Consider the following 20,479-nt stretch of genomic DNA (forward strand, 5'->3'; position numbering starts at 1 on the left):
TACAAACACAGCAAACATATTACTCTACAATCCACTTGTAGAACCATACTCACCTGAAAGTCTGCTTGACAGCATTGATTCTTAGATCAATAATCTTCAATAGATCATCTCGAGAACAGGTGAGGAGCTCTGTTCTCTCTGGGTTGAGATCTAGAGCTGTAATTCTACCAAGCAATTCCATTTCCCGTACTACACACTCCGTTCTAAAAACAGAAGGTGACACGAATTAGCATTTACACAGAAGTACCTAGTGCAGTGTTCTCTGGCATATGAGAATGCTACAGCCTCACTAGCAACATGCTGAAGCATTATGATCACAAATAAGGGCTGGAATGAGTATCACGGTTCACATAATATACTCAGGACTGGTTGAATTCTGTGCTGTATCACTTACAATCTGGAACAGAATTTGTTTTTCTGAGCATTTTAGCTAGCATTTTAAAACATTTTTCTAATATTAACATTTGTAAAGAAATCTTTTAAATAGTGATAGGTAAAGTCAACTCAGCTTGATCTGCAATCAGGTCAGGACTTATGAACTTTGTTGGAGAATTCTCAGAAAAAGCTCTTTTGTTTTCAGAGAGTAGTATCCTATTGTGCCCATGCGCTTGTGAGACGCACCGCTTGCTCAACGGGGCTTTGGCACTTTTAAAAACAAACTGAAACAAGCTGAAATGTTAGTTTCTAGAACAAAGCAAGGCAGTGGAGGTCGCAGAATGGAGCTCTGCTGACCTGTCACAATCCAGAAACAAGCATTTCTGCTTGTTTCCGGGGTTATATTTAGAAGTGCCAAAGCCCCATTGCACAAGTGGTGGGTCCCGTAAGAGCAACAGGACCAGTGGAGGCAGAGTGGCCCCACTGGATATTGCCCCAGGAGTTCTCTCCCATGATGTTTTCAACTGACCATAAACATTTCCTTCAAAGGCCAGGTTTTAAGGTTTCAGGAAACTGTGCAGTCCCAGAGGTATTTGCATAGGTACGTCACAGCTCAGGGAACCCCGCGAGCCTTAGAAGCAAGGGAGCTTGTCTGACCATATTTCCTGACCCAAATGAGCCAAAGCTTAGACAGCATGCCCTCATATGTACACCCTCTTCCTAGCCCCACCCCCACCCACAGTAACTTGGAGACTTCAGTAACCTGACTTCCCAGAGACCAGGCCTAATTCACAGTAAAACCTTTTACTGCTGAAATTCCAGTAAATGGGTTTATGCCTTTGCAGCCCCAATAAAGATCCACAGATAACAGTTCACAACTTAAGACTTAGAGCAGGTTCCGTTCATGAGCATCACAACATCCATTTCTACAGAACTCAACCTCCCAACAGGTAATATACTTAACATAGTGCCTCAAGGAGGCATCTACACATAAGGCGTTGATAAATAAGGCATAGATTCCTTCTGGTGCTCTTCACTAATTTCCAGAGAATAGCTTAAAAAAAAATAGCTTACCTAATATCCCAAAAGCGGATTTTCTTGTCAAAGTGTCCACTCATTACACATTGTTCTGTGCAGACTAAATCATTGCAGCTAGAGCCTGCAAACACTGTCTTTATACCTTTAACAAAATGAAATTATAAACACATCGGATCTACATTCTTCTCTCAATAAAAATCACAGTTAAACACTACCACTCATGCACCAAACACCATCACTGGAACCCTGTAGCTTTATATCACATCTGTTTCACTAGGGCTATGATTGACTAGTAAGAACACCAGCTCACATATGTGATGCATTCAATTCCATGCAAATTAATTCCACAGAGGCGGTGAGCAATCTTGTCCTGTCACAAGAATTTCAAGCAGATTGGCTTGCCTCGTGCTGCGCATTACAAGAATACCAAGACACTGAACAACAGAAATGCTGTGGAAAATACAATTTTGCAAGGTTTGTAAAACACAAATTGGAGAACTCTCTTGCTCAACGGCTTCACGATTCAGTGGCTAGCTTTGGAGGATCAGTGAGGGAAACAACGTGCAACTAGCATTTCCCTAATTACCCGCGCCACAGGTTGCCACATCATCCAAACCTGGTGCGTGGCACAGCAGGGGTGGCATCTTACCCACCCTACAACCCATGGCTTGCAATAGGGGTTGTGGGTGGGTGAGAAGTCACCTCTGCCATGCTACATCCGGACAACATGATGCAGGTAATTAGGGAAATGCCAAGCGCAGGGGAAACAACCCATAGGGCATTGTTTCCCCTGCTGATCATCTGAACACAACCAATAGCTGTTGTAAGACCCTTGCAGTGTGTTACAGAAGTGAAGAGCCTTCTGTGCTGCTGGAATCCTTCAAAGCTATATGATAAGCAGGAGGATTAGAATCATAGAATCATATAATAGTAGGGTTGGAAGGGGCCTACAAGGCCATCGAGTCCAACCCCCTGCTCAATGCAGGAATCCAAGTCAGAGCATCCCTGACAGATGGCTGTCCAGCCTCGTCTTGAACGCCTCCAGTGTGGGAGAGCCCACCACCTCCCTAGGTGGACTACTTTAGAAGACAGAAGCCAATACCCACTCAGTACCAGACTTCTGAATCCTTCCTGAGCTCACATGCTGCTGAGGTTGCTAAAACCATAGCCAATTAAAGCTGTCTGCAAACATGTCAATCTGTGGGTCGAGGAAGCATTGGCTGTAGTGTAATATATACCACGTTTCATTACATCAGCTGTACACTGATGATTAACTATGCTAGGGTAGCTAGAAGCTTCTGCTTCCTGCCTCTACACAGTAACAGGAGATATAACTACTGGCTAAGCAGAGGCACTGCAGATTCCTGCAATGGCCAGATCATGCACGGTTCGTAGAAGGGACTGGCTTAGATATACATTGGCATTAGAGTACACTGCACTGAACAGACGGCAAAATAAGAGTAAATAAACTTAGAAGCCAAGCATGATCAAAGAGGAGACTTCGGACATCAGCAAAATTTCCTGTTCTATTGATCAGTGGGGTATTGTATTAGCAGAGTTACTCATTCTTAGGAGTCATACCCATTAGCAATTATACTTGAAAAACCCAAGGAACAAAACAGCTTTGGTTCCACGTAGACCAGCCTTCCCCAACCTGGTGCCCTTCAGATGTGCCAGACTACAACTGCCAGCATCCCCCAGGCAGCTATGGTGGTTGGGGGATGCGGAAAGTTGTAGTTCAAGATATCTGGAGGACACTATGTTGGGAAAGGCTGAGGTAGGCTATCAGAATCTTAATAGAAGGGTATGAATACCGATTCTGAATGCACTGAGATGTATTCAGTCAATAGTAGTTCTGTTCTTGTCACTTCAATACACACAGGAGACACAAAGAAAGGGAACAGTGAATGTGTGTGGAACGGCTTCCTTACAAACTTTGCTGCGCAGGTCCCACAGCTTGAGGGTTCTGTCATGACTCCCAGACACAATGCGTGCATTGTCCAATAGGAATTTGGCTGACAAGACTTTTCCACTATGCCCCGTGAGTGTGTGCTAGAAAGAGATGGACAATGTAAGTGAACAAGCTTTGCAACTGCTGCTCTCTCTAGCTATGCCATTCAACAGTTTAGCAGGAACAGAACTCTGAAAGTGATACTCAGCCTTCAGTCCTGAGGTCTAAAAAAATCCTAGTTATGTACAAAAGGTCAGTTTGAGCACTAGCTTTGGTAGCCCTTGAAAGAGAGTGCAAAAAATGCTGCAGGTACAAGCACCTCTGTGGAAGGCTACCTCTGCGTCTCTTAGTTGGATGTGTAGATAATCATGGAAGATAGGCCTATCAGCCATCACAGCCAAATGGAATCTCAGTATCCAGTGGCAATATACCTCTGATTACCTGATCCTGGGGATATACCAAAGGGGATGGCTCTCACCACTATGTTCTGCTTGTGAGCTTCTGACTAACCATCTTTGGAGACTGGCTGCTTGGACCTTGGTCCAATCCACCAAGTCTTAAGAGTCCTTTCCAAGTTCATACAGCTTAGTGTGGACAATTATATGAAGCTCCTTATACGGAGCCAGACCAGACCATCTATTCCAGGGGTCCCCAACCTTTTTGGACTGATGGGCACACTTGGGAATTTGAGAAACTCCTGTGGGCACCACCACAAAATAGCTTCCACGGAGGATGCGGCTATCACATAACAGCTGCCATGGACGGCTGGCTAGTCAAAGGTGAGCTAAAGAGGTGGTGGTGGTGGGGAGAAATAGTGAGGCTAGTGTCTGGGATGGAGGGGGAAACAGCAAGGTAAAGGGGTCAAGAAAGAGCAAGGCTAGAGACTCGGAGTGGGAGAAACAGTGAGTCAAAGAGGTGGGGAGGACAGAAATAGCAAGGCTAGAGGCTGGGATGGAGAGGGAATAGCAAGGCAAAGGGGTAGAGCAAGGCTAGAGGGCAGAAAGATAGCACAAGAAGGCTGCCCTAACATTTCCCAAGGTTTTTTTTTGAAGAGGGGAGGGAGTGGAGAGATTTATAGGCACCACTGGGGGTCCCTGTGGGCGCCACATTACGGAACCCTGATTTAGCCTGTTGCCAGATCCATCTAGCAGCAATTATCCGTGGTCTCAGACAGAGCAGCCCTCCTATCCTAGAAGCTTTTAAACTAAAGTTGCCAGGGACTGAACCTGGGACCGTTGGCATGTGATCACTGATCAAGGACAGAAAACCACTGATCAAGGACAGAAAGACAGCAGATTAGAGAATAAAATAGATAAATATGAAATATGTTTTCATGCTTACCAAGACCAGCATCAAAACACAAAGTAATTAGCCTGTTTTCTTCAAAATCAGTATCCTTTTTCAGAAGTGTTTTAATATTGAAAGGTATTTAAACAAAGTTCCCTGAGTATATAATTTTTCAGGAAGACTCTCCAGAATCTATTCCAGTTCGCTAGTTTTAACGAACATCTCAGTTTCCAAACAGTATGTTCAATCAGCCTACATCAGATGTGTCAAGCAAGCTTTGTCTGTCAGGTTTATTTTAAGAGCGCTTTGCAAATAAAGTGGGGGAGAAAGACTAATTAGAAACTCAATTTTACAAGTTGTGGTTAAAATCCTGTTAACACATCCATGCAAGTTTCTAACATCTATTGATATTTCTAAAACTAGTGAGAAATAGGCACATATGCCATGCCTCTGAGAAAAAGATACTCACCCGTAACCGATGATCATCTACAGTCCAGATCCTACTGGCAAAATCATTGGAAGCTGCTAATAAATAAGAACCCTGTAGAAACAAAATTTTAAACCTTCTTGAAAAGAGGATTTCTTCTTCTACCTATATGCTTTCTAGAACTGACACCATCTGCATGGGCTACTTACTACACCTAAGAAATATTGCTTTCCATTATCTTTTCCCCTGTTATCATTCCACTTCAGGTCAGTTCCAGATCTTACAACTTCTCCTTGGTCTCTATTCAATATCTAATTCCAAGTCTCTGCCTTTGCCCTGATCTTCTCTTCTAGTCTTCTTTTTTTGATGCCAAGAGAGTGGGTACCTTTATCATTAAGCGTCTGTACTGGTTCTATGTTACTTTCTGCATGAAATGTGAAGCTTCTGCTCCCCAGATGTAACTCTCTCCACCCTAGTTCTGTCTTTTCTCATCTCACCTGTTTCCCTTTCTTGTTCTTCTAGTCTCATTACATCTATTCCTTCTCCAGTTCCTGCCTTCACAGTTTCTTCCTGCCACCACCACCAATTTCACAGGACTCACGGGCAGAGAGAGATGCTTTGCTCTTAAAAGAGGTCTCAGCTAAACATTTGAGATCATACACCCAGAGACGTGGCTCCAATACCTCAAACTCCTTTATCTGTTTATGTTGGATAGCAATTTCAGCTGAGTCTACCCAGCACTGTAGAGTAACACAAGCTGCATACATCACTACTTATCAGCAAGTGCTCTCCCAATCATAGCATTTCTAGAGTATGATGGAAGAGAAACTGCTGGGAATTGCAAAGGTAAAGGAGGCAAAGCCACTGGGCAAATCAGACCTTTTACTGTTCATCACTGACCTCAGCAAAACATTGTTAGCTCTAGACTGCAAAAGCAGCAGAGGCTTATGCAAAGTGCCTCAAAGTAAATAAAAAGTGACAATTCATGTCCTTGCTAAAACGTAATGTGCATCACTATGGTACAGATATAACGTCTAACCGGATCAGAGAGCTTCTGAAAAGTTAGCTATAAAGCACTGCTTTACCGTAAGGGCGCATACTTTTGCACCTACTGTATTTCTGGACAGTTACCTCATTTTCCCAGAATTATTTTGTGCTTCTTTCAGTGATGAGGTTGGGGAAGTGAGGTGAAAAACAGTTGCAAAAAATACACATACTCACAGCACTATCGAACTCTATGCTCGTTATCCCTGCATTACTGCCGGATAGGGAGCCTTTAAGTTCACACCTGTCTGCAGTGCAAAAAGAAACAAGAGTTGGGAGGCAGGAAAAAGCTTGAACCCATGTCCATTTCATTCAGCCAAGACTAACATCGCAGCAATATAAAACACAGAACTGATCTCCCATGATTACTAACATACAATACTAAGTCACTACCAATTGCTTGACTACATGAAGCTGACTTATAGCCAAGACAGACCACTGATTCATCTGGCCCAGCACTGTCTACTCTGACTGGCAATGGCACTCTCCAGAGTCTTGGGCAGAGAGAGGCCTTTCCCAGGCCTGTTACCCAAGATCTTTTTAACTAGAAGTGCTGGGGACTGAGTCATGCAATGTGCTGCACCACCACAGCTGGAGTCCTCCCTTCTTGAGTAGTGAACAGTTCTACAGCAGACATTTTATCATCACAGTAGAGGGAGGAGTTGAATTTGGGTTTCCTACATCCAAACCCAACACCCTAGCCACTGCATCACATTGCTCTTCAAATCTTCTCAGTTCTACACTGTAGCTGCAGAACTATATAATCAGTTTGAAGATGTCAACTATACAGTCAACTTTAGGAGGAACCTCATTTTGCCTGCTAGGTATTAAAAACATGGCATGTCTTTGCTTCCTCTCACTGTATACCTGTAAGGAGCTTACCTCCCAAGACTTCCCAGAGTTTGACTCTCCGGTCCAAGCCTCCTGTTGCCAGTAAGCGAGAGCCAGGGCTGAACTGCACTGCATTCACTTCCCCATCATGAGCATCCTAGGGGGATGGAAAAGAAACAATACATGCACAACAGTTACAGTAACACTTGCGCAGGTCATTTCTCAACCTTGAGCTTTCAATTATTCTATTCTCGTTTGATACCAAGTACAAGAAACCAAACACATGTAACAACCAAACATCTGAGATAAAAATATATTTTAAAAAATCAACAGAACAAAGGCTTTTCCAAACAGTTCTCTCTGAGTAGGTAGGACAAACTGATAATTCTGAAAACTGTCTGCAACTTCGACATTAGATATAATTGGAAGGGATGCAGAAGGCAGAGGAAATCAGTTTATGTAATGGGGTTTCAAAACACTTTAGCATAAGTGGCCTTGTAGTCGATGGCCTTGTAGGCCCCTTCCAACCCTACTATTCTATGATTCTATGATAAGTTTACCAAAGTAAAATGTTGAGATATGACACCCAAATCTACCCTTATCTGTTTAAACCGGTAAGTGAAGATGATATGCTAGATTTAATTAATGCTGCCTAAGCATTCACTGTAAAATACTGGAGGAATGGTAAAGGTCTACATTTTGAAAAGTGGTCAAGGAAAATATGGGACAACTCTGAAATGAAGTTTGGGAGAAAATGAGGGGGGAGAGGGGGAGAGAGGGAGAAAGAGAGAGGACTTCAGGTACTGAAAAAAATGCCTGGGCTGAGCGTATGCTCAGAGGTACCCTGTTCCTTAATTCTGTCTGGGTCCTAAGCCAGGATTTTTCACTTGGACCTGGTTGGTAGATCTTAGGGTTGTAGCAAAAAACAAAGTAGATCCTGTAAGCCTGAAGCCTGCCCACCTTTGATGTACACCACAGTGAAAGCATACAAACTTTTTAGCACAGAACAGTCTGCTTATCCACTACAACAAGTCACATCAAACAGATTTAAAGGCAGAGTCATTTATTTTTAAATCCCTGAACTATATTTACTTAATACTATTCTACAATAGTTCTGTTGAGAATGAAGATATTCAACAATGCTGGGGTAAATACCCAAGCTGCAGAATCCTCTTTATATGCATTGTATTTTCTTTGCCCTCATCTTGATTAGTTCCAGATGTTCAGTCAAATTATTGTAGTGACTTTTGTTCCCCTGTGGAGCTGATGGGCAGCATACTCTGGCCTCAGCCATGGGACCAAGGCCACTACACCCCATTCTCCCAGCAAGAACATGATGGCAAGGGGGTGACCCAACCTTGTCAGAGAAGGAACAGCAGAAAGGAGCTTGCTTTGCTCCTCCCTGTCAGATAGAACAGCTATTAGAACTGAGACCAATCTGGCCCCATCCGCTGGCCAGAGAAGGAGCTGCTTCTCCAGTGCTTGTTTTCCTCTTCCCTTCCCTTCCCTTTCTCCTTTTATATTGTGACCACTAGACTGTATGCCTGCAGGCAGGGACTGACTTATCTTTCAATATCTGTAAAATGCTTAAAAAAATTAGGTGCTTTTAAAGTGCACAAGTCATTGTAATCATAATCAAAAAGCAATTAATGTCAAAAATTGATCTTGAAAGCAAATGAACTCCCTCATCTTTCACAATAAATAATTTTTTAAGAGGTCTCAGCTTGAAAACTAAAGATCATGCACATTATGACACATCCCAGAACTGACAGCTCCTTGACTGGCATTGTTGGATGACAGTCAGTGCCAAGCCCCTTGCACTACAGGGAACTTGCACCGACTTTACCCGCATGATGTCAGCAGCCTCACAACACCTCACAGCATTACTGGGGCATGGATGGGAGGGAGAAAAGAAAACTGCTGGGAGCTGTGAAAGTAACGAGTGTGCAATTCACTAGTGCAATCAGACTTTTCTCTTGTCATCACTGACCTCAGGAAACATCTCTTAACTGTTGAGGTACCGCGGTTGTGTCAGCAGGAGCCGTCAAAGCTGGACTGGCCTTGTTAGCCAAGTGAAAAATGGTAGCCAGCAGGACCCTACCCCTCCCCTTACCATGGGGCTCACACTGTGCCTCTGTGCAAGATCAGGGACAACCCCTGCTCCCCCTGCTCCAGCTCCAAGGTCGGGAGGAAGGCTGGGGCTATCCATGCTTACCAGGGGGTAGTGGCACACACACCACCGCGAGCAAATGTGTGGGCGCCCAAATGTGAAGAAAAAACTGCATGAACTCAGATGGTTACAGAATTGTACAAGCACACATACAAACATTCAGTAAGCAGGAACAGATCTGCCTAGAATATTAATATTACACTACTCAGCAATCAGTTTTACTTTTAAAGATAATATTTCCTAGATATACTTACAAAGACACATGCTGCAGTGGTAGGGACTCGCACCTCTTTGCTTGCACCTGGATGTACATCTACATTATCTTGAGGAGCAGGATACGAGGACAAAGAGCGCCTCCTGAGAAAGGGCACACCCAATACATAGTTAGGCACAAGCGGGAACTGGGTGCGTCCCCAAATTATCGGCAGGGAAATGATCCCAACTACACAATAGGGTAAGAAGGGGGGGGGGGGCAAAGAGACTTAGGCCCAATTCAGTATTACAGCAGCAGGGTGGCTACACCCAAAGAGATGACTCTGCATGGCTGGGACTCCACTGGCTGCTATAGTATCTGCAGTTGGCTTCTCACATGGACCTGATGGATTGCACAGCAACTCCCCATGCCTGTGCTGGCATGGGTGGAGGGAGGGGGGCGGGACTTACCAACATGAGAGCAGCTGTGTGTAGTCCTGAATTAAAATGAAGTCTTTTAACAGTGCTTATTTTTCTCCCATAGAAAGTAAATGCCACTGAGTTGCAACGGGACATACTATGAGTAGTGCCTCGTCAAAACCTCACATGGTATTACTGCTACTAGTCATGGATCTTCTGCTTAACGCAGGAAGAAACGACAATGACTGGCCACAGCACAGTCATCAAGATGACGCTGGACTCAGCAATTCTGCTCTCTGACCTGTTATAACCTAGCCCTCTTCTAAGCAGTCAAGGGCATCATTTAACAGGGAAGTTTTTTCACTGCTACAGATACAACATCAAACAAGGCAGTTACTTCAACATCCCTCACTCACATGCTGGATTAAATGTGAATAATTTCAAGCGCATTTTCACCTGGCAGTATCAGAAGAGTGATGTCCCAAAAGGGGAGACTCAGACAGACTGGAGGGAAAGATCAGAGGTCAGCACACAGCAGATGTAAGGAACAGGAAGTTGAAAAAAAAAAAAAGGAGAGGCAGAAGCTAGAAAAAAGGCTGACATAAGGAAAACTGTTTGCATTCCTTGCATCACTGAAATGTTGGCATATATTGAACCGATAGGTAACAAAAGAGGCGAATGTCTTCTAACCTACCCAAAGATATTAGTGATAGAGTCCAGAAGGCCTCCAGCTGGCTGGGAGTGTCGCTTACTAAAGAGGAGGGGAGGACAGATTTAAACCTTATTGTTCAAGAAGAGTTCAAAAACACACATAGCCCACAGCATGCAACAAGGAGAGGACTTCTCAACCTCAGGAACCACATTCACTAAGGATAGTCAACCACAACAGGAGAGTCAAAAAAGCCACCATCTTGGAACTGAATCAATAAAAATAGTCACATAGCCTAGTATGAATTGAGCACAATTCATGTTGGCCTAGGAACAGGAAGAAAGAGGCTTCTTAACAGATATAAGTCACTTGAACCTTGAGAATACAACAGAGGATAAGGCCAGGTATTAGATTTACCCAAAGTGCTCAGGTGATTACCCCACAACAAGGCTAGGCATATAGTGGTGCTTGTACTCAAGTGTCCCCATAGCCCAACACGAACGTGAAAAAGAGCAGTTTCATAAGAACTTTTATCAAGGAAAGCAGAACATTTTCTTTGACAACAATTTAAAGTGGAGGAGCCATAACCTAGTGGTAGAGCATATTTTGCATTATTAGATGATCTATATAGCCTGCTGGAATCTCACTTTTCTCTTGTTTACAATTGTTGATTTTAGCCTAATCATTTTTTTGCAGACAAATTTCACGGATTGCTACTAGGTGTGTGCTTGGTCTACTGGTTCATGATTTGGCCGATTTACTTGTTCTTTTAATCTAGGGCATACTTCTTGGCGTAAAATAACTCACAAATTGGTTCATGCAAGCCCAATAGGCCTGACTAATCCTGGTAAGTACTTTGGTTCAGACAAGGTGCCTGATGGGACTGAGAGTGTGTGTCTGACCATGAGAAGGTAGTAGTAACTTGCTCATTATAAGCAGGAACTTCCTATCTAACAAAGTAGCTCATCCCTAAAGATAAGAATGCAGCTGTGCTGATAAGGCTGTTGAGCTAAATTAGCTCTTGAGCAGGCATTTGTTCTCCAATGACAGCCTGTGTAAATGCATCCTGTTTTCTGTATTTGGGGAGACTCAGTTTAAGCTGACTCTCCCACAGCTGTGCCCTGTGCTTTAATAAATTCCTGACTGTTCAACCTAACCTGCCTTGGATATTGCCTTAACAAATTTGGTGCTGTGACTCGGATCCCAAACACTGAGGAGAATCGAACCAATTTGGGCCCCCACTCACTGAACATCCCAGAACCGTGCACCCAGGTAAGAGACCTTTTGAAATCTCTAAGTCTGGGACTCAGTGTGGGGCTCCTTGGCTGACAGGATACCGCCTTTAAAGAGACAGTAAATTAAGTACTTGGTAAAGGGTTTTTTTTAGTCAAGGAGGTCTGTGATTATGGCGAATGAGAGTTGCCTTGTGTGAACTGAGGAAAAGGACTGAATGAGAGTTGCCTTGTGTGAATTGAGGTAAAAAGGACCAGGACAAATTCTGAAACTGTGTGCAGCCGCCCCAAGACTCTGCCTGTTGTGAGGTTCGAAAGCAAGAGTGCACCGGGGAAGAATAGTCGCTGGAATCTTGTGTGAGTGAGCTTTCGACCCTCATTCCATGGTATATGCTGGCCTGCAAGGCACGGACACCCAAAATAAGCCATTTCTGAATGAACAGAGATTGCAGTGAGTGATCAAACCCTTTCCTTCACTCTCTGCCATGGTATGAGCTCCCTGGACCGTGAGTGACTGATTGTGCCTCCAGTTCAGTGAGAGTTGGTCTCTGACTGTACCTCAGAATTCGGCAGTGCCTTTCTTTTACTGCAACCTGTGGAGACCCCCTGATCGTTTTCCTATGTGCCCTCGTGTAAATTGAGGATGGGGTCGGACTCTTCCAAAGAAATCCCGCAGCCCCCCACAATGTACATGTACAGGAATCACAAACCTAAGACAACTGGAATTTGACCCATCCAAATAATTTCCCTGGGTTGGGACCTTTGGACAGCATTGTGCCTTTAAGGGGAGCCTTGGAATCTCGGGGGCCTCAAGGTAGCACAGGGTCAATGGGAATGCATTCTTTTATTGGTATGCTGGGACGTCAAAGAGGTCACCTAAGTCCCAGGCAGCAGAGCCTTAAGGACTCCTAAAAACTGAATGACCTGATCAAATTTTGAAACATTGGAGAAGAGAGCCAGAAATTTAGAGAAGAACTGCAAACAGTGATCACTTGTGTTAAGGAAATATCCAAGTTAAGTTAGGTTGAACAGTCAGGAATTTATTAAAGCACAGACACAGCTGTGGCAGAGTCAGTCAAAACTGAGTCTCCCCGAATACAAAAAACAGGATGCATTTACACAGACTGCTAGTTGCAGAACAAAGAAAATACACTACGCATGCTCAAGAGCTAATTTAGCTCCCCAAATGTCTTATCGGTGCACCTGCACTCTTACCTTTAAGGATGAGCTACTTTGTTAGATAGGAATTTCCTGCTTATAATGAGAAATTGACAATTACCTTCACATGGTCAGACCCATAGACATCCCATCAGGCACTGTGCCCGAACCAAGCTATTTACCAGGCCTAGTCCGCCCTACCTTCACAATCCCCCATTTGAGCCTATCAGGCTCACCATCTATGCTTGCATTGTTACCCGTTGCTCAATCTCTTTATCTCTCTCTTTCTCTTCTTTCCACATCTCTCTATGCATTCTACTGACCATTTGGTGCAATTTAGCTTTATGTATAGATGTAGTAGTAGATTTAATGCAACATTTAATCAAAGTAACATTACCTGAAACGAAACAATACAAACAACAATTATGCCTATTACATTGCACATCTTGCTAGGTGGCTGTTTCTGGTAGATCTAGGTAATAGGGTTTAATCATTCTAGTCTCATTTAGCGGGATTTGGATCATTGGTATGCCTCTGTGGGCATGGACCGGCACATGGCTGCAGATCCAGCAGTTGGATACACTGAAGTCCACTTGAATCTGGTTCTCTACTTTCAGGCAGCTGAAGATGCCAAGCAGCAGCAGGATGCAGGTGGGCCACACTGTGAGAAAGTATCTTTGGTAAAAGCTGAGACAACTCTTCACTAACAGGAACTAGGCTCACTGCCAGGCTTATGCTCACCTTGCCAGCAGGCGCTTGGCTCACTACCAGTCCCTCAGAGGTGGCTATTCTGTCACTCAGAGGAGGCCGAAGTGCCGAAGGCCTAAGAAAATCACGCACAGTAGCAAGAAAAGGGCAACAGGCCAGCACCTTGATGGCAACAAGAGATGTTCTTCTCTTTCGGGTCCAAAATGACCCAGAGGGCTGATGAACTCCATGGTAGGGCACATCTAGCATTGTCTGGTTCTGGGGCATGTCATCTCCAGGGGGCAACACCTTGCAGTAGGATGCGGGGATCCAGGCAGGCATTCCTTGCAGCTTCATGGCGATGTGGGTGGTCAACAGCGCCTGATGGGGTCCTTTCTAGTGAGGCTCAAGGGAAGACTTCTTCTGGTGGACTTTGATGTGACCCAATTTCCAGACTGCAGGTTGTGACACTGCGTCGTAGGAATGTCTGGAAGCGCTTTTTAAACCTGTGGATGGAAACCCTTCACACACTTCATTAATGCCTGGCAATAGTTCAACACAGTCTCATCACTTAAATGCAAGTTAGTAAGACGTGCTTTAGCAGGTGCTGAAGATGGGAGTCTCGTGAGTCTTCCCATAAGAATCTCATGGGGACTAAGTCCAGTCTGTTGGTACAAAGTGGCATGTATGCTCATTGGGTCCAACGGTAGACCATCTGGCCACTTAAGCCTGTTTCCATACAGATTTTAGCTATTTTATTCTTGAGCTTTCCATTCTTTCTTTGTACTGCTCCTGCAGATTGGGGATGGTGTGGGCAAGCGTCTGTACATGTTGTTGAATCTGCAGGGCTTTGCATGCACAGCTACTGATACATATTTAAAAGAACCACATTTCTACATCTCAAGGAAATCTATTTGTATGTTCACAAATGGGCTTCAAGGTAGGGGTAGGGGTGTGTGTGTGTGTGTGTGTGTGTGTGTGTGTTGCTCTCTTAGTCTTTATAGATTTACCCACTTTGTGAGCCAGACAACCAGGGCGGGCATGGCAGTAATGCTGGACTACTATACAAAAATTTGGAGCAAACCAGTCTTTCTGAATTGTATCGCTCTTTTGTGTGAAAGAACGATTTATTGATGGAAAATGGATGCAGAGAAAGTAAAAGAAAGCTTACATGTCCCTTAACTCTTAGGTCTGTCACTCTGGTTCCCAGGGGAGTGACGGGGCAAGGTCCTTCCTGTCTGGTTATCTGAGCAGGTGGTGCACCTTTCCCCTCTCAGACGAGAACCGGTAACATGCTAATTTGTTCAGGATTTTGTAGAGCAAATGTGATTAAGTTAGAAAACTGTCAGAAATTGCACATGCTGCTCGCTCTGCTTTACCAAGGGCTTTCTCTTTTGGCAGCAAAATACGTTTCTCAGAGTACGGAAAGAAGCATCCCTTATCAGTTACAAGGTACACAGTGTAAGGAGCGACTACTGTGCACTGCTTTAGCTTCTGTTCGCAGGAAAAAGCATGGCCTTTGCTCAACTATAAGAGCAAACTCTAAAATCATTAAAATTGCCGACTTTCTAGCAAATCAATGTACTTGTGCTATCAAACACTGCATTAAATACTGCATATGATTCTGGGCAAATTCACAACTGACTGCCCGCCATTAGGAACATAGGAAGCTGCCTCCTACTGAGTCAGAACATTGGTCCATTTAGCCCAGTGTTGTCGATACTGACTGGCAGCAGCTCTCAAGGATTTCAGGTAGGATTCTTTCCTTGCCCTATCTGGAGAAACCGGGGATCAAGCTGGGGACGTTCTGCATGCAAAGCATGTGCTCTATCACACTTAGCTATGTCCCCTCCCACTGAGCTATGGCCCCTTCCTTCTGAAACCAAATCCAAAGCACTCTACCCCTTGAATTGTCACAGATTCCATATGCAGTTGTCCATTCAACAACTAAAACAAATCATATATCCTTAAGCTTGCTAGGCTACATACAAAGCCAAAGAAAAAGCAAGAAAATAACCATGACCAATACAATGGGATAAAGCATGATACATAGGATTTCAAATCCACTGTTACCTCTGTACAAATATATCCTACCAGTGACTTTCAATAAAGGTTCATGCTTTCTTAGATCACTTTAAAAATCTCATTCTCATAGGGACAGCACGATGCCAGCACTTGCAGCATCCCTCAACAAACATTCAGTTTAGCTTGCATTTTCTTCTTTGAGAAATAACACTTAACTGGTACACACAGAAGGTTGGGCCTAAGCTGCAAAACATGTTCAAACACATTAGCCAATACATAACAATACAGTTCGCCCCTACCTGACACTCACTTCTCATTGCTAGTCACATTGGCAGACAGTGCATCTTGATCTTTGCACGGGAGAAGTAGCTGCAATTGTGGCTTTCAGGTGGCATGTAAGACCATCTGTCCAGCTGACCCAAAAGACTGGCATTTGATGACTAAGTGGAATAAGAAATTTTACACCCCACATGGCAGGAGCCATAGGCACAAATACAGATATAAAGACTTCTCTCTAAAGCAAATCAAAAACAAAGTTACTGAGTACGCTGAACACATCATTTGCGTTTAGGCAACTTGCCTGATCTAAATCACTGCGACACTTTTACCTCATAACACTTTCACTTTCATAACAGAAGAGAGTGAATGGAATAATCAGGAAACTCAATTTGTTTTAGAACAGTGCTTGTTTTGGAGCAGTGGAAGCAGATTCAGCTTTGGAAGACCAGGGAAGTGGCTCAGGAATATCTAAATATACTCTGTCTGGGGAACCAAGATAGTGCAGCCAAGTTTACCCCAACGGTCTCTGGTGAAAATAGGAATAAATAGGGTGTTCATGAAGTTACAAACCTCTCAACTGTCTCAGAAGTTCTGAGGAGGAGGAGGGGGAGGAGGAAGCAGTTGGGATGTGTTAAGTGTTTCCATCGGCTGGCCAGGCTGGTAGGGACACTTATTTTTCCAATGCCTAACTTGTCCCCCTCAAAAGTGGCAGCAATGCCAGAATATTTTTCAAAAATATCTTTCAGACAATATATATAGTCTGCTGGAGTCTCACTTTTGTTTTGTTTACAATTGTTATTAGCCTAATCAGTTTTTTGCAGATAAATTTCAGGGATTGCTCCTAGGCAACGGATGCGCGCTTGGTCTAAAGTATTAAGATTAGCTGGTTCTTGATTTGGCCAATTTGCTTGTTCTTTTAATCTAGTGCGCACTACTTGGGGAAGAATAACTTGCATGAGCTGGTTCATGCCTGCCCAATTAGGATTATAAGAAGTGTGAAGGTAGGCCTGTAGGTCTGGTAAATAGTTTGGTTCAAGCAAGGTGCCTGATGGGATTGAGAAAATGTGTATGTGTCTGACCATGAAAAGGCAATTGTAAATCTCTCAATGTAAGCAGGAAATTCCTATGTAACAAAGTAGCTCATCCCTAAAGAATGCAGGTGTGCTGATAAGAATGCTGCTAAGCTAAATTAGCTCAAGCATGTGTACTGTATTTTCTTTGTTCCCCAACTAACAGTCTGCATAAATGCATGCTGTTTTTTGTGTTTGGGGAGACTCAATTTCAACTGACCTTCCCACAGCTGTGCCTCTGTGCTTTAATAAATTCCTGACTGTTCAATCTGCCTGCCCTGACTAACCTGCCTTGGATATTTCCTTAACAAATTTGGTGCCGTGACTCAGATCCCAAATGCTGAGGACAATCGAGCCAATTTGGACTACCACTCACTGAACATCCCAGAAGCATGCAGCCAGGTAAGAGACCTTCTGAAATCTCCAAGTCTGGGGCTCAGCGTGGGGCTGCCCGTGGGACAATTCTGCCTTGGCTGACGGGATACCACCTTTATAGAGACAGTCAGTAATTTATGGCACAATTCTATGCCTGTTTATACAGAAAGGCCTACAACTTCCAGCATGCTCCAGCCTGCCATGTAGGCCTTTTTTCCTGTCTAAACAGGCATAGGATTGTGCCCTTATGTACTTAGTAAAAGTTTATGTGGAGTTTTTTGGTCACAGAGGTCTGTGGGACATGGCGTCAGGTGAATGAGAGTTGCCTTGTGTGAACTGAGGAAAAGGACTGAATGAGAGTTGCCTTGTGTGTATTGAGGTAAAAAGGACCAGGACAAATTCTGAAACTGTGTGCAGCTGCCCCGAGCCTCTGCCTGTCGTGAGGTTTGAAAGCAAGAATGCACAGTGGATGAATAGTCACTGGAACCTTGTGTAAGGGGGCTTTCCTCCCGCCTTCCATGGTATGAGCTGGCCTGCAAGGCATGGACACCCAAAATAAGCCATTTCTGAATGAACGGAGATTGCAGTTAGTGATCAAACCCTTTCCTTCACTCTCTGCATTGGTATGAGCTCCCTGGACCGTGAGAGAATGATTGTGCCTCCAGTTCAGTGAGAGTTGGTCTCTGACTGTACTTCGGCATTTGGCAGTGCCTTTCGTTTCTCGCGATATGTGGAGACCCCCTGATCATTCTCCTATGTGCCCCTGTGTAAACTGAGGATGGGGTCGGATTCTTCCAAAGAAATTCCGCATCCCCCCAGAGGGACGCCTGCAATGTACATGTACAGGAATCACAGCCGTAAGACTTGCCAGTTTTGGACAAATAGAATTTGACCCATCCAAACAATTTCCCTGGGTTGGGACCTTTGATTTGGACAGAATTGTGCCTTTAAGGGGAGCCTTGGAATCTCGGGGTTCCAAGGTGGCACAGGGTCAACAGGAATACAATCTTTGATTGGTACGCTGAGACGTCAAAGAAGTCACCCAAGTCCCAGGGAGAGGAATCTTAAGGACTCTCAAGAAAAACTGAGAGATCAGGTCCCATTTTGAAACACCAGAGAAGAGCCCCAGAAATTTAGAGAAGAATTACAAACAGTGATCCTTTTTTATAATCCTAATTAGGTGGGCAGGAACCAAATCATGAGAGTTATTTTGCCCCAAGAAGTGCGCAATAGATTAAATGAAAAAGCAAAGTGACCAAATAAAGAACCAGCTGATCTTGATACTTTAGACCAAGCACGCATCAGGCTCCTAGGAGAATCCCTGAAATTTGGCTGCAAAAAACTGATTAGGCTAAAATCAACAACTGTAAACAAAACTGAAATGAGGCTCTGGCAGACTATATGGTTCATCTAAAAGATGTTTTTGAAAAATATTCTGGCATTGCTGCCACTTGGGGAGGGGGGGCAAGTTGGGCATTGGAAAAATGTGCCTGGCCAGCCAATGGAAACACTTTACACATCCCAGCCACTTCCTCCCCCTGCCCCCCTTGAACTTCTAAGACAGTCAAGAGGTTTGTAACTTCATTAATGCCGCTTTCTTCCTATTTTCACCAGAAACCTTTTGGGTAAACTTGGCTGCACTATCTTTGTTCCCTGGACAGAGTATATTTAGACATTCCTGAGCCACTTCCCTGGTCTTCCGAAGCTGAATCTGCTTCCACTGCTCTACTTGTACTCTTAGTGTGGTTACCCAAAAGCATGGAAATAAGAATGGACCAGGAGCATATTACAGTTCTTTCCTTGATTCTGTAGACACAGGATTTTCTCTGTTTGCAAGCAGTTGCAGCCACTGCCCTCTTTGTTCAAGCTTCTGAAATATTGTGTTAAGTTCTCCTTTAACTCTTTGTGTGCCTCACTCAGTGGCAGCTCTTTTACTTGAGACAAGGACTCATCACCTACGTCAATCACGTGTCACCAGGTATGAAATTTTGTTTCTCTCTAGCAGTCATACTACAGTGCAACATTGCTCCACTCTAAATCCTGCTTCTTCACAGCCTGATCCTTCTGTAGCTATCCCTTACGATTGCTTGGAAATGGCTGAGCGCCTAGCAAAGCCATTTCCAGACTCGTCAGGTAAGCCACTGACTAATGTAATGTGTATCTTGTAGAAGGGTCTTGTCAAAGAAATGGTGAAGGGATACATTGTCTGTATTTCCCATACTGAAATAGAACAAAATATTTTGCCTAACTGTACTTCTCAAATGGCAGAACTTTTTGCCCCCATTAGGGCTACTGCCTTATTCCTTTCAGCAATAAACCAGTCTCCCATGGCAACTTCTGAAGATGTTGCACAACTCCAAAGTCAGGACCAAATGTTGAAAAAGGAAAGTGGAGACTGGCTGGTTGTTTTCAGTACACTGACCATTTGTGGTGCTTCCTGGATAGCTGCCTGGTAGCGTCCATGATCCTTCTTGCCCACCTTGTAGTAGCAGATGGGAAGGTTAGAACCGATTGAGTCATTCCCTGGGGTGAATGTGCCACAATGATTTAGATCAGGCAAGTTGCCTAAACGCAAATGATGTGTTCAGCGTACTCAGTAACTTTGTTTTTGATTTGCTTTAGAGAGAAGTCTTTATATCTGTATTTGTGCCTATGGCTCCTGCCATGTGGGGTGTAAAATTTCTTATTCCACTTAGTCATCAAATGCCAGTCTTTTGGGTCAGCTGGACAGATGGTCTTACATGCCACCTGAAAGCCACAATTGCAGCTACTTCTCCCGTGCAAAGATCAAGATGCACTGTCTGCCAATGTGACTAGCAATGAGAAGTGAGTGTCAGGTAGGGGCGAACTGTATTGTTATGTATTGGCTAATGTGTTTGAACATGTTTTGCAGCTTAGGCCCAACCTTCTGTGTGTACCAGTTAAGTGTTATTTCTCAAAGAAGAAAATGCAAGCTAAACTGAATGTTTGTTGAGGGATGCTGCAAGTGCTGGCATCGTGCTGTCCCTATGAGAATGAGATTTTTAAAGTGATCTAAGAAAGCATGAACCTTTATTGAAAGTCACTGGTAGGATATATTTGTACAGAGGTAACAGTGGATTTGAAATCCTATGTATCATGCTTTATCCCATTGTATTGGTCATGGTTATTTTCTTGCTTTTTCTTTGGCTTTGTATGTAGCCTAGCAAGCTTAAGGATATATGATTTGTTTTAGTTGTTGAATGGACAACTGCATATGGAATCTGTGACAATTCAAGGGGTAGAGTGCT

At 43.9% G+C, this 20,479-nt stretch overlaps 1 protein-coding gene and 2 non-coding genes across 7 annotated transcripts in view; all 3 read right to left on the reverse strand.

The window, feature by feature from the left end:
* ATG16L1 (autophagy related 16 like 1) overlaps positions 1 to 20,479 on the reverse strand; it is a 43,702-nt gene that overhangs the window by 6,859 nt on the left and 16,364 nt on the right. For 2 of the 5 annotated variants that reach the window (XM_084846772.1, XM_084846771.1), the window contains 8 exons: positions 10,430 to 10,486; positions 9,378 to 9,480; positions 7,005 to 7,110; positions 6,300 to 6,370; positions 5,121 to 5,192; positions 3,345 to 3,465; positions 1,450 to 1,555; positions 54 to 203 (listed from right to left, as the gene is read on the reverse strand). In XM_084846772.1, coding sequence (XP_084702898.1) covers positions 54 to 203; positions 1,450 to 1,555; positions 3,345 to 3,465; positions 5,121 to 5,192; positions 6,300 to 6,370; positions 7,005 to 7,110; positions 9,378 to 9,480; positions 10,430 to 10,486 — 786 coding nt within the window. Of the gene's footprint in view, positions 1 to 53; positions 204 to 1,449; positions 1,556 to 3,344; positions 3,466 to 5,120; positions 5,193 to 6,299; positions 6,371 to 7,004; positions 7,111 to 9,377; positions 9,481 to 10,191; positions 10,240 to 10,429; positions 10,487 to 20,479 lie in introns of all 5 variants that reach the window. The other 3 variants (XM_084846774.1, XM_084846773.1, XM_084846775.1) reach the window with 2 other exon arrangements.
* Positions 5,711 to 5,979, reverse strand: LOC146351188 (small Cajal body-specific RNA 6). Its single transcript, XR_014789739.1, has one exon.
* LOC146351189 (small Cajal body-specific RNA 6) lies at positions 8,669 to 8,944 on the reverse strand. The gene has a single exon (XR_014789741.1).

The sequence above is a fragment of the Heloderma suspectum genome, chromosome 3 (assembly GCF_057233095.1).
Source record: "Heloderma suspectum isolate Gila_16-S chromosome 3, 16-S_ref, whole genome shotgun sequence".
NCBI classification, from domain to species: domain Eukaryota; kingdom Metazoa; phylum Chordata; class Lepidosauria; order Squamata; family Helodermatidae; genus Heloderma; species Heloderma suspectum.